At 36.5% G+C, this 15097-nt stretch overlaps 1 protein-coding gene across 4 annotated transcripts; it reads right to left on the reverse strand.

Moving 5' to 3' along the window:
• Window positions 1–2669: 2669 nt before the first annotated feature.
• On the reverse strand, window positions 2670–10111 carry LOC117717484 (olfactory receptor 2AJ1-like). 4 transcript variants are annotated; one of them, XM_076942654.1, is made up of 3 exons: window positions 9724–10104; window positions 5605–5713; window positions 2670–5395 (listed from the first exon to the last, which is right to left on the reverse strand). In XM_076942654.1, the coding sequence occupies exon 3, from the start codon at window positions 5376–5378 to the stop codon at window positions 4434–4436; it is 945 nt and encodes a 314-aa protein (XP_076798769.1). In that variant the 5' UTR covers window positions 5379–5395; window positions 5605–5713; window positions 9724–10104; the 3' UTR covers window positions 2670–4433. The 4 variants fall into 4 exon arrangements, 3 of the variants coding, with proteins under 3 accessions (XP_076798769.1, XP_076798770.1, XP_076798768.1); XM_076942655.1 differs by having other exon boundaries at window positions 9710–10104; XM_076942653.1 differs by having other exon boundaries at window positions 9614–10104.
• Window positions 10112–15097: the final 4986 nt, after the last annotated feature.

The following is a 15097-nucleotide window of genomic DNA, read 5'->3' on the forward strand; positions in this document are numbered from 1 at the left end:
AGCTAGACAATGGGGCTCCACAGATCATGTGCTCCCTTCTTCCAGCTGTCCCATGCAGACCAGCTAAGATGATGGGAAGATCCAACTCAGATGGTTGGTCAGGCAGGGGTACAAGCTGTTTAGTTATGGGGCCCATGACAGTTTCCATACAGAGTATAGTCTGGCAAGGCTCCTTCAGGCTGGAGAGCCAGGCCACAGCTAGACAATCATAACTTTATTTTACTGGAGCTCACAGTAAAAATATTTTAGATTTTTTAAAGAAAATTGCACATAGTTTCTCTAAAATTTTTATAAACTTGACTTTGTGTTTGCTTGTGATGTTGAGAATGGATAAATTGTCCTAGATAATTTTGGTTGGTTAGTTGGTTGTTATGTTGCTTGGGTTGATTGGTTGGTTGGTTGGTTGGTTGATTTGGTTTGGTTTGGTTTTGTAGATTGGCATAAGTTACAGTCATTTTGGCAGAAGGAAACTCAATTTACAAAATGCCTTAATAAGACTGGACTGTATGCAAGTCAATGGGGCATTTTCTTGATTAATGTTTGGTGTGAGAGTGCCAAGCCCATTGTAAATTATGCTATCCCTAGGCAGATGGTCCTGGGATGTATAAAAAAACAAACTGAGAAAACTGGGAGAAAAAAGCCAGACACCTCCTGCCTCCAGGTTCCTAGTTGGAGTTTCTGCCCTGGACTTCCCTTGGGGATTAAGTATTACACAAGAGTTAAAAGGCTGCAAGGTGAAATCCTTCTCATTTGTACAAAAGTGGAGGACAACTATTTAATTAATGTCATGTTAATATTAATATCGTGATATAAAAGAACCCAACGTTTAAAATTCCCATGGTCTTAACTTGCTCTCCAAGTTAATTTTGGTCATGGTGTTTTTTTCATAGCAATAAAAGCCCTAATTAAGACAAAGACTTATCATCTACATCTCTGCAGTAATCAAATAGCCATTAATGTTTTGAGAATCTCTTGGACAACCCTGGTCAACAATTTAAAGTAGGAATTCTCATGCCTGAATTGGGGGTTTTCCTAGAGAGACTTTATAGCTCTTGAGGGGAGCATTAGAAAATGTTATTTAAATTATAGATGCATGTATAAACAAATTGAAAATCATAATTTAAAATATACATACAAGGCACAAGAATATATATATATATATATATATATATATATATATATATATATATATATGGTTTCTAGTAAGTTTTTAAACATCTTCACTGCTGTTTTCTTTTTTTTCTTCTATATTTTCCTCTCCCTTCCTATTTAGAGTCCATCTCCCCATTTTTCCTGTTTCCCCATTCAAATCTTTGGTAGTATGCTGTTCCCCTCCCTACTATTCTTCTCCATCCATGATCCCCTTTCACTCTGTTGGTTTCTTTAGTTACTCCAGGTTATATCGAAGACTTTGACCTAGAAACCACAGATAATGGAGAATATATGACTCTTGTCTTTTGGTTCTAGGTTACCTCAGTCAACATAATCTCTTCGAGTTCCTTCCATTTGCCTACAAGATTCACAGTGTTATTTTTTTCTTTATAGCTGGATAGTATCCCATAGTATACACATACCATGTTTTCTTTATACATTTATGACCTGAAGAGCATTTAAGTTGTTTTGACATCCTGGATATAGTGAATAGAATTGTAATGAACAATTCTGAGTATTTGTGGAGGAAGATGTTGAGTCCTTTGGAAATATGCCAAGAAGTAGTATAGTTACATCATATGTCATTTATTTTTATTTTTGTTGAAGGCTTACCTGTTGGGGTTTAGTCTCATGGTACTATATATTCAAATGCTAAACATTGGCCACCAAGATGTGGTTGCTGTCCCAACAAGATGATTCTCACATACAACAAATGATGCTGTATAAACTTTGCTTGCCTTTCTTCTCTGGCTGATTAAATAAAAATGGCTATAGCCAGTCACTGGGGAAAATAGATGTAGGTGATATTTCAGTTATTAGGCTGAGGGTCTTATGTAGGGACAATAAGGAGAGAGGAAGAAGGAGAAGAAGACAAAAGAAGACAGAAGACAACAGGTCTCCATTAAATGTAATGATCCAGGAGCAGGTGGTAGAGTGAAATGTCCCCTAAGGAAAGGCTGATGGGGAAAAATTCAGCCCGGGTGTGACCCAAACAGCAAGTACATGGGGAACACAACTAATAAATAGAGTCTACTTGGAAAAATAGATTACGGTTAATTTCCCAGTAATTGTGCTAAAGCTGATTGAATAAATCTACTATGACTCAGTCTCAAGTCATATTATTGGAGAGCTGGATGGATCATGTTAAGAACTAATAAAGTTAATAAATACCATTTGCAAGACCAATTTCTAGAGTTTCTTGAATAGATTGCAATTGCAGCAATTGTGAATAAGGAAGGGTTCCCTTGTTCCATATCCTCTCCAAAGTGTATTCTCAGTTGTTTTCTTGACCTCTGCCATTTGACTGGGATACATTAAAATCTTAACTTTTTTGAAGTGCATTTCCCTATTTTCTAGAGATGATAAATATTTTGAGCTATGTCTTACCCACTTTTCTTTCTTGTTTGAGACCACTTTATTTAGATCCATAACCCATGTTTAATGCATTATTTGCCTGGAACTCCAGCTCCAGTGAAACTTATACCCTCTTCTGGCCTCCAGAGCAATAGGCACAAAAGTGGTTAACAGATGTTTATTCGGGTAAAAAACCATTGTACATACAGCAAAATACTTTTTTAAATGAGTTGAAGCCAGGCAGCAGTTGTATACACATTCAATCCCAGCACTTTGAGGCAGAGGAAGGCAGATCTCTGAGTTGAGAACAGCCTGGTAACAGAGCACATTCCAGGAGAGTCAAGGCTATACAGACAAACCTTGTTTAAAAAAAAAAAACAAAGATCTGATATTGTGCACTTCTGAAACAGAGTTCAGAGACCCCTGAGGTGGAACTGACCTTAATGTCCCCTCCCCCAAAACTAGTATTTGTGGTACCAGAGGAGTCATGAAAACTTCCAGAGAGCAACCAACAGTCTCACACAGCTAAGACACCTATGAACCACAACAATGAACAAGATGACATAGTAACTCTAAGAGAAAAATGATGACAAGCATACCTTAGAAGTAACCAACAGATGTCTAGTTGAACTTAAAACCCACTCAGCAAGAGATAAACCACACCAGGAAATGAAAAACTAGCTAACTACTCAGTGCTCATGAACGCATAGTAATTGAAGGAAACCATCAATCTAGAAAGCAGCATAAGCCCTAAAATAATCTAAACATCTGTCCATATACAAACAGTTAATTCTACTCTTCACCCCTCAAGAAAATGTCTCTTTGCAACAGATAGAAATCATTAAAGAAAACCACAACCAATCAAAATGCAGAGTTGTAGAAACTAGGTTCAACAGATACACCTACAGTCTCTCATCTAAGGCTCAGAGATCATTGCAGAAGAAAAGGTGGAAAACTAAGAACCAGAGAAACAGAGAGGTTCCTGAGAGACTTTGTAGCTTATTAATATTAGAGGCTATAGCCATAAAGTCTCACGAGAATGACTACCTAAACATAAGCTCAACAATGACAATAATAGACATGTCAGGGAACATTAGACATATGGACAGCGAAAAACCCATGAGAACTCAACCCTACAAAGAACTAAAGGCAACTAAGTAATGATTAGAACAAAAGAAATTGTCTTCCCCAGAAAAGAACACACAAAATAATTATCTAAGACCCAAATGATCATCCCTGAAAAATACATAAAAGAAATATTATATAGACTGAGGAGGTTCTACATAGAATTATATATGTCATGGAAGAACAATGAAAAGGAGGAGCACAAATTCTAGAATGAGCAAGAGACATATGTGAGACAGTTTGAAAGAAGAAAAGGAAAAGGAGAACTATTGAAATTATATAATAAACAAAATTTCAAGTAACAGTAAATAAATAAAAATGAGTTAAGATATATTTAAAATTTTAAGGGTGTAAACAAATTAGTGAATTTCTACCAATTTATCTTTATATGATGTATTATCATTTTAAATTATTATATGTCTATTATTGATAATTGCTAAAAATATTGGATGTGATATAATTTAAAAATTCCCAATTAAAATAGAGCTTTCTATTTGGTTGCTATTATTAAAATGAATTAATCAATTTTAATAGAAAACTTTTTCCTTTGCATTAGTTTGGAAAATTGCTACAGCAGTTGACACACATAATTCCACAATATGTTTTATAAATACATTAACAAATATTTTATTATCTGACAATGTGTTATTGTTGCTTTACTACAGCAAAGCAAGACTTTACCGTGGTCATCCATATACAGATATAAATATATACCCGGGTACAATTATGCATACTCTGAAGTAAATGTGTGAAAGAAGCTAAGAAAGTGAGGTTACAGAACATAAAAATGTGGCATTTTCTATTCAGTTTTTATTCAGAAAATTGCTTTGGACTACGTTTTTCACAGCCATGAGGACATCTTTATTTCGAAAGCTATAGATTATGGGGTTGAGTGTGGGTGTCAGGATGGTGTAGAATATTGCCAGAAACTTAACCTGACCTGGAGTGTGGTATGACCAGGGTCTCATATAAGTGAAAATGAATGGCCCATAGTACATTATAACAACAACCATGTGGAAGGAACAGGTGGAAAAGGACTTTTGCCGGGCCCCTGATGATTGCATTTGGAAGACAGTGAGGAGAATTTGCACATAAGATATAGAGATTATGGAAAATGGGATCAGCAGAAAAATAATGCCACTCACATAAACTCCTCGCTCATAGTGTGTTGTGTCTATACATGACAACTTCAATATGGCAGGGACTTCACAGAAAAAGTGATCAATGACCCTTGAGTGACAGAAGGGAAAATGGAGTGCAAAAGCTGTGTGTACTATGGAATTGAGGAACCCCACCAGCCAGGAGCCTGCAGCCAGGAGTCCACTGGAGTTATCCCTCATCAGCACAGGGTAGCGAAGTGGGTGACATATGGCCACATATCGATCATAGGACATAGCTGCCAGGAGAAGGCACTCACCACCTAGCAAGGTGAGGGACAGAAATATCTGGAAGCCACAGCCTGCAAAGGAAATAGTTTTGCTGCCTGAGAGGAAGTCAGCGATCATTTTAGGAACAATGTTGGAAATGTGCAAGATATCCATGAAGGAGAGATGACTGAGAAGGAAGTACATTGGGGTATGGAGTCGAGAATCCCTGTGGATTAGAAGGATCATGAGGGTATTTTCTGTTATAGTCATAATAAAAATGAAAAATATAAATGAGAAAAACACTAAGCTTGTCTTGGAAGAAGAGAACAGTCCCAAGAGGATGAAGTCACTGTTGAAAGTATAGTTCTTATGTTCCATCATATCTCTTTCTTTTTTACCTACAAAGAGATGGTTATTTAATTATGAAAAAGTTAAGTTTACATAATGAGTTGATATGCAATTTCTATTCACCATCAAATGCCTTATAGAAGGTTTAAAAATGGTTTTGTTATACAAGGGTATTTTGTTATTGTTGTGGTTCTAACAAATTTTAGGATCTAGTGTGGGCTATACCTTTTTATAATTCAGATTTTGTAAGTGCACTTACTTGCATATGCTTTGCTTAAGTCCAGTCAACTCTTGAGTAAAGCTTTCACAATCGTTCACCCTGTGTAAGCTCCACTTGGGATTCCTTTGGGTGAGTTTCTTCCTAGAACCTGTACATTGCAAAATCATTCATTAATTGTATATTACAGTTGAAACCCAGAGTTTCCTGCTCTTTTGTACTCACATCCTCCTTGAAATCTTGAATAAAGAAAAATAATATCTGGTTATAAAAGGAAGGAATAAAGAATGATGGCAGCGTGAATTGTGTGGGTGATTTTGTGCTGAGCTTAATACAATGAAGAAAACTGCCTGAGATTAGTTATAGAAACGTTCAATACTTCTTTCAAATGACTCTAGGAGTAAACATTTGTTTGTGAGAGACATACAAACTGATAGATAGACAAATGGAGAGACAGACACAGACACCAATAGACAAAACAAAGACTGAGGCAGAGATTCACTATATACCTAAAAGGTTTTTTTTTTTTCATGAAAAATTTGTTAACATTCTTAACTTACATAGTTCATTATCAACACTGCTAGTCTTCAAAAGTGGCTTAGCTAATTTTTACCTGGGAATCCAAATATAGGACTTACTTTGTGACTCAGGCTGTGCATTGCTCATTACTGAGCAATGTTCCACAAAATTCACTTTTAAGTTACTTTCTAGTTTTAGGCACAGCTATATATTAACCTCTTATAAACCATATAAGCTTTACTGCTTTCTATCATATGACTTTATTTCATTTAGTTACTAATATGTATGTCCATGCTTGCTTATATTCTCATGATAGGGTGTGCAGAAGAAGTCAGAAGGCCACTTCTTTAGAGTCAGTTATCTCCTTCCATCTCTTAAAAAATTATATTTGGCATTATAATATAATTACATCATTTTTCCCTTCCTTTTCCTACCTCCAAACCACTTCTTGATCTTTTTCAAATCTGATGAATGACCTTTTTTGTTGTTAGAATTGTAGTTTTGTGGAAGATGATGGTCTGGTTAAGAGATACAGTATGATAAGTCTGTATGATACTTGTATATATGTCTTCAGAGCTGATCATTTGGTATTGGGTAACCAACCAGTGAGTTCTTCCCTGAAGAAGACTCTTTCTCCAGCTCTCAGTATTTCTATTTGGCTATAGCTGTTTATATAGGGCTGAGAGTTCCTGGGCTTTACCTGTCTACAATAGTATGCTTATTGGTGTTGTCACTCCCCATATACTTAAGTGAGTTTGAGTTCCTTAAAGGATAAAAAATTTAATGAATTTTGTGAATATTTTTGGGGTGGTTTCTCACTAAAATATGCACATGAACATAACCTTGGAAAAGCAAAATGGCATTTCTAGCCAGCTAGTAAGCTGATTACAAATTTATTTTCCAACAACTGATTATTTTTGTTTGTGTTGTGTTTGTGTGGTGTGCTTGTATGTGTGTTCTTTTAACACTCTAGTTACATTCAATCATTGCAGAATGACCTACCCTTTTTACTCACTGCCAGATTTAATGAAATCATACATCTAAGAGTGTCATTGGATTCATAATGCCAGATGCTGAGCTATTACAATAAATTCTATCTAACAGCCTTCTCCCAACAAATCCATGAATGGGAATTTATAACTCTAAAGCTCATGGATTCAGAACATTGCCATTCTGTGCAACTGGCAAAACTCCAAATTTCCTTACCTCTTTTCTATACATAAATCAGACCTATATATAAATCATAGTTCTACAAGTGCCTTTGTAAACAATGTTCATGTAGTATGTCTTCTCAAATCTTATGAACTATACGAAGACATGGAGATTCTAAATGTATATTCCTCACTGTCTTCTTTCAATTGACAAACTTCAATTAATTCAGCATTGTGTGTATATTCCTGAACTACTCATTGTTCCTGAAGCCTGTAGAATAACTAATATTGTTCTCCAGTTATAGTTATGAGGGTGAAAACCAAAACTGCATACCTTTATCATTTTCTTTATATAGATTTAAGCATATTGTTATGAACAGTTTCAAACGGAAAGATTACAGGAACAAAAAGCAGAGGGTTTACTCCCCCTTCTAATGAGGACTTTCTAATGAGGACATTCTCAATAACAAGACTTTCTCCAGGTTGCTAATGTCAGCATCTACTTCATTTGAAAAATTTATTTTAAAAAATCTTGTTTTATATTCATTATTTGCCTGTCTCAGTGAAGACAGAACTTATGTCTGTTGTGTTATAAACCTAGTACTTCCAAATTACAGAATTTGTAAAAATATTTGTCCATACAATAAGGTTGGCTAAAAGAAGACAGTAATTCTGAGAATCTAGAAAACAACTTTGTAGTTTGTCTGGTTCCATTTATCTACTCAACCACCAAGGTAAGGTTTTTGTTGCTATTTTGAGACTGGAAAAGTGCAAACTACTGATCATATACTTGCCATTATTAACAAATTCCAGTAATTGTGATATAAAGTCACTCTAAAGTTAGCAGAGATGAAAAAATAGGTTTTGCTGTATCTCTCTTACACAAGGATATATGTTATAAGTCATGTGACTGAGAGACTGGTAAGAATGAAAATTTAATGAGACCTGTGCTTACATATTAGAAATGTCAGTATCAGATGTAGAGTATCTACATTATGAGAAAGCTCCAGGTCATATCTTCTCAAGCACTGTGCCTAGAGCACTCTCTAGTAGAGATAACTTTGCTGAAAGGTATCAAACTAAGTTTCTTACTCCTCGAACTTATTGTTGTAATGCATCTTCAGTGCAACCCGTATTTGACTGATTTTTTGAAGAATCAAAAAACTAAAATCTATACCTTGACAGCACATTAGAATGATACTGCTTTAAAACAATAGTGAAATGCCAGTGTTTTTAAAGCACAAAGATTGTCAAGATATAGGTCTGACTGTCACCACTTTAAATTCTAAATGGTAAACCTCCTGAAGGAACTTTGGCAAATGTGATCACACAGTTCGTGAACAATTTCATGTCCTCTACAGGTCAGATAGGAAGTAAAGAGTGTAGTCAAAGAAAAAAAACTCAATGCTAAGGGCAACAATGGTACATCATTATCATATAGGCAACAGAGTTTCTTCAAAGGTCCAGATGTGCTACACAGCTTCACCATGGTAACCAAGCTCTTCACTGGCTGCCTATCAAGAATGTATAAATCATTTCTTTGAAGTTTAGCAGTTTTTAACTGGAGGAACAATAGTAACAATAGCCATGACCTTTCTAGTTCTGTTTAGTTTACTCCTCACTTTTTGTTAGTAAATTAACGTGGTGAGTAACATTTTCTCTCATATTTCTCAAGTTAAAACAAAGCAAAAATTTTAAACTTTACATGTTCATATTTCTTCTAAGTTATTTCAAATAATTTTATTGGGACTTAAATATATCTAAGTAAAAATTTCATTTAATCAATTTTAGAATGTCCAATTTAAAATTAGATAATAGTATACTAGCTTTATAATTATTACAGAATCATATACACTTGTGAGCAGAATTAATGTCATAAAATACTAATAAAAATGTTCATTAAATTGGGTTCAAGTATCTGCTAGACAATAACTATGAGCACCCATTGTAATTGCTTACTCCTATGAACACTTCCATTAGTGTGTAAACTTGTGTGTTCTCCAATTTGATATCAGTCTAGTCTCATGTATTTAAACCATGTAATTCTCATTTTGCATAACAGAAGTTAAAGATATTGAATTATATTGATGAATTTCCTGCCTCTAGATTCTCCAAATGTTTAGTCTTAAAACTCACCATTTCTTTCTGTAATACAGTTGTGAATACACAAATATGTTTTGTCACATCCCCATAATTTTTTTAAACCATGAAATCTTCTATCTATACTTAGCATTTTCAGTGAGTTTCTTGTGTTTACAAAATTTCATCTATTTTCTATCTTTCTCATATTTTGGTTTTTTCCACAGAGACTGTCTTCCTTAATAATTCCAAAGGTCTCAAGGCTTTCCATTCTCTGAATATACATTTGAAATCTCTCTTACCATGGAGCCTCATGCTTTCTGCAGAGAAGATGAATCTGTTCTGTTGATACCAGCCAACTGTATCAGGACATCACACTCAGTAAGTGAAGTGTTTACCTGAGTCCACTTACTGTTGCAGTCCAGAACTGGAGATTGACACAGTGTATCCAGGCACATGGCGAGTCAACCCATGAGTCTCAGCAGGACTCAGTCTTCCCTCCTGCTTTCCTTACTCACCACATCAGACCATACCTGACTTATCATATAGCACACTTTATTCTCTAGGTTCAGCAGTATAATGGGCATCTTCACTCAGGATGCTGATCACTTTCTTATGTTATTGATAAGACCTTATAGATATGATGGAAGGTACATAGCATCTACTCTAGATTAGCTCAAACTGGGCAATTGCTTATTAGGATGTAACATGGAGATATGTAGAAGACATCTAGGCTTGAAGTTCTTGGTGTGTGGTATCTGGGAGAGAAATCACCCTTCTTATAATAGGAAAGCATTGAGAATTGATCCCCTGAGAGTGAGCAGGGCATGCAGAAGTAGTTTTTGAGAATGAAAATTTATGCACTGTAGCAGTCTCTGTGGTAAAACAGAGTGGTCTAATTATAATGTCATCACAAAACAATCTAAATTATATCAATGAATGCAAAATTCTGATAAGTAATTTTATTGATTGATTAAAATAATGACCAAACTTTTCTTTGCATTTCAGAATTTCAAGCAAGATTTCAAATGTATTTTGTTTATTAATGTCTTACAGGATTTGTTCTTGTTTTGAGTCAGGTAGCTTAAGATGAGCTAAAACTTACTATGTAGCCCAGGCCAAATTCAACTTATGACAATCCTCTGCCTCAGTATTGCATATATTAGAATTATTGTCAGGCCCACGTCGTATCTTGTAACTATTATTTTATTTGTTCCATTTGTCAAATTACAACATGAGGCCAACAATAATTGAACACCACTCATTTCCATTAATATTTTGATTAGCTCCAGTTTAACCTGGTCCTCCTGTCAGAACTCATAGACTAAATGCAACATCATGTCCCCATAAACTTCACTTTTTCATTGAACAACATAATTCATTTTAAAACACCTTGTTCTTCAGGACAAAAGAGTACATCTGTTCTACACATATATATGTTGCTCGGCTCCTAATGTATGTTGAATAGATATGTGGAGTTGAGGTTATTACAATTGGCCCTTTCCAAAGGAAAGCCTTTGCATTTCAGAAACCTGGCTGATTGGGGTGTGAAAAATTGGCATCAAGAAGCTTCTCACCATTTTTTCAATAATGACAGTTGTAAACCTATGTGCCAATGCATCCTTCTAGGTTTCCAGGTCTGGAACATGCCTATGACATGCTCAATCTTTAGGCTTTTCCAAGGTTACCCATGCTGTGAGCTGGACAAGTATGATGAGTCTACAAGACTGTAGACAGGCTGTATCATATCTAAACTCAAAAATTCATCTGGAATACATATTTGTGTGTTGGCCCAGCATGGTGAGTCCATAGAATCTTACTTGTCTTTATCTCTATCATTCAGGCATAGCTAAATCACAGTCTACATGCTGGGCTAGTGATGCAAGTCCCCAGTGCCCAGCCACAATCATGCCATTCTTGTACTCCCAGGCAAAGCTAAGATAGCACAGCCTGCAAACTGTCCACAGCAGATCTAGCTATTTGTCCCATACTGCAGTCTAAACTCAATGCAAACCATTTGAACAATGGACCAATCAACCCACATACATAATCTGAATTTAACCAAGCTTGGACAACAACAACAACAATGACAACAATAAGCAAACTTACACTCAACAGAAGCAGCCTATAATCTCACATCAGGCATATACTATATAATCAGGTCTCATCATAGAAACAGAAATTATAAAAAGTCAAGAGTATGTCTCCAACAAAACCCACCAGTTCAATAGAAGTGTTCTCCTATGAGAATTACAGAGGTGAACCACAAGACACAGAATGTACAATAATCGTAACCTTTATTAAATAATTCAAGTGGCTTAAATAAAACACAAACAGCAAAATTAATTTCAATATAATAGAAATAAATGCCTAAGGAATCCCCCCCAAATTACAAACATAAGGCCTAACTAAATGATAAAATTAATCCAGTATTTGAGATGAGAGCTGAATTCAGTAAGGAAATAGAAATATTGGAGATAAACTTATAACAGACCAGCATATTCACTCCTACTGCCACCCTACAGGCCTGCTTGTCTCTAAGGAGGACTGCTCTAAACAGGGACATGCCAACTAGAACCTCACAGAGTTCAATAGATGTGGGCTCTGTCCCACCCTGTTAGAGCCCCATCTCTCTCCTGGTGAGCACCTACACTTGCACTCATGATGAATAAGTATGCCCACCATTTCCCTTTCCACCCACGCTCTTCCACTACCCACACTGCCCACCTACTCTACAGTTCTACCTGCCTCCAGGAGGCTTCCTCTAAGCCTGGACACACAGCTTCACATGCCTCCTAAGAAGCCTGCTCTAATCCAGGATGCCAAGGCCAGCTAACACCAAAGACAGTCAGATTGTGAAAATCACATGCAGTAAAGAAGCAACAGAAGGCAGTACAATATGGCACTATCAGAACCCAGCTCTCCTACTACAGCAGGCCCTGAATATCCTAATACATTGAAGAGCAAGATTCTGGCCTTAAGTTTTATCACATGAAAATAATAGAGGCCTTTAAAGAGGATATAAATAAATTCTTTAAATAAATACAGAAAAACACAGTCAAACAGGCAAAAGCCCTTAAAGAGGAAACAAATAAATATCTTAAAGAAATACAGGAAAATACAATCAAATAGGTAAAAGAAATGAACAAATTGGTCCAAGACCTGAACATGGGAACAAAGCAATAATGAAAATACAAATGGAGGCAACTGTGGAGATGGAAATCCTAGGAATTTAAACAGGAACTACAAACACAAATGTCACCAACAGAACACAGGATATGGAAAAGAAAATCTCATGCATAAAAGATACTATTAAAGAAATTGATACATTGGTCAAAGAAGATTCCAAATGTAAAAAATTCCCAACCAAAACATCCAGGAAATTTGGGAAATAATGAACAGATCAAACCTAAGAATAATAGAACTAGAAGGGGGTGAAAACTGCTAGTTCAAAGACCCAGAAAACATCTTCAACAAAATTATAGACTTCTTTAACCTAAAGAAAGAGATGCTCATAAATATACAAGAAGCCTACAGAACACAATATAGATTGGACCAGAAAAGGAAATCCTACAACAAGGTGGATTTGTGGGGTATGGTGGGGATGGGTCCTGTTGGACTGAGTTGTGGGTCTTGCATGTCTGCCACCCCAGGTGGCTGGAGCTGTGGCTCATGGGGAAGAAGCATGGGACTGAGATCACTCCATGCATGCCAAGCAGATGTTGGGCTTTAAGAAGTCACAGGACTCTACTCTGGGCATGGGGAGAACACAGTCTGAGACCCTGCATGGGCCACAGTTCTTGGGGCTTATGGGCTGGACCAACCTGCAGCTGAAGGGACTAGGGAAAGAAGCTCCTGTGGCATCCCACAGGGTTGAGGCTCTTAGTTGCAGCTACTAGCTTGGCTGGGTTGTCTAGGCTTCTGTGTCTGGAGCGCATAGGGGTCTTTAGTGGAAGATTAGGTAGCAGCTCAGTAGTTGAAGATCTTCTCCACAGTTCCCCACGGAAAGCCCCAAAGATGAGAGGTAGTCCAGGTCTTAAAATGTTTATTGTCATGGCAGAAAGTGGATGAAGCTGTACCCCCTGTTCTCAGCATGGGCCTGAGGTTAAATACCTTTTGCAAGTAGGAGGAGGGTCTGGGAAGGAATGCTTAATTGGCTACACCCTTTAGGTATCTCATGAATATGGAGATATCTTGAGGCTCTGATGTTTGTAGTCACACCCTTTACCTTGCTACGTGACCAAAGGCCACAAACCTTTCTTTGGAGGGGCTGTAGGGCCATTGTCCTATATGCCTGAAAGGCACAGATCAATGGTGGTCTTCGGACTCATGTCAGAAACCTGTAATCTGGGAGCATGGAGAAATGCATGCCATCCCTTGCAGGGAAACCTGTTGGGTTTCTGGCCATCTCTAGCCAGTGCTCGACCAGAAACCATGGTGTCCTTTCATGGACACAACACATAATAATCAAAACACGAAATCTACAAAACAAAGAAGGAACATTAAAAAGTACAAGAAGAAAAGGCCAAGTGACATATAAAGACAGACATATCATAATTATACCTGAGTTCTCAACAGAAAAGCTAAAGTCCAAAGATACTGTCTTGCAGACTGTAGTAGAACACAGATGCCAGCCAAGACTATTGTACCCAGGAAAACTCTCAATCACCATAGATGGAGATACCAAGATATTTCATAAAAACTCCAAATTTAAACAATATATTTCTACTAATCCAGCCCTAAAAAGGATACTAGAAGAAAAACTCCAACACAGGGAGAGTAACTAAACCCAAGAAAACATAAGAAGTTAATCATCTTACAAACCAAAAAGAAGGGAATTACACACACAGTACCACTTTCAACAACAAAATAATAGGGACTAAAAATCATTGGTCATTAATATCTCTGAACAAGAGAACTCAATTCACCAATAAAACAATACAGGCTAACAGACTGGATACATAAAAAAGGATCCATCCCTCTGTTGTATGTAGGAAACACACCACAGCAACAAAGATAGACACAAGCTTGGAGTAAAGTGCTGGGAAAAAGTCTTCCAAGCAAATAGTTCTAAGAAACAAGTTGAAGTCACCATTCTAATATCCAATAAAATATACTCTCAACCAAAAGTAATCAAAAGAAATGAGGAAGATTACTTAATACTCATCAAAGGAAAGATCCACCAAGATGGAGTCTCAATTCTGAACATCTATGTCCCAAATGTGAGAGCAACCACACTTGTAAAAGAAACTTTAACAAAGCTCAAATTACACATTGAACCCCACACAGTAATGGTGGGAGATTTAAACAATCAACTGTCACGAATGAACAGGTCATTGAAACAGAACTAAACAGAGACACAATGAAACTAACAGAAGTTATAAACCAAATAGATTTAACAGATATCTACAGAACATTTCATCCCAAAACAAGAGGATATATCTTCTTCTCAGTACCTCAGGGAAACTTCTTCAAAGTTGACCATATACTCTATCACAAAACAAGCCTCAGCAGACACACGAAAATTGAAATAATCCCTTGCATTCTCTCAGACCACCAGGGACTAAGACTAGATTTCAACAAAAACAATAGAAAGCCCATATACTGATGGAAACTGAACAACTCTCTACTCAATGATAATTTTTTTCAGGGAAGAAATAAGGAAAGAAATTAAAGACTTTCTAGAATTCAATGAAAATGAAGGCTCAGTACACCTAAACTTATGAGACACAAAGGAAGCAGTTGTAAGAGGAAAAGCCACAACATTAAGTGTCTTCACAAAGAAA

This window comes from Arvicanthis niloticus, chromosome 12 (assembly GCF_011762505.2).
Source record: "Arvicanthis niloticus isolate mArvNil1 chromosome 12, mArvNil1.pat.X, whole genome shotgun sequence".
Taxonomy (NCBI): Eukaryota; Metazoa; Chordata; class Mammalia; order Rodentia; family Muridae; genus Arvicanthis; species Arvicanthis niloticus.

Coding starts and splice junctions, on each gene's coding strand:
- LOC117717484 (XM_076942654.1), bottom strand. CDS start 5,378: ATGATGGAACATAAGAACTATACTTTCAACAGTGACTTCATCCTCTTG.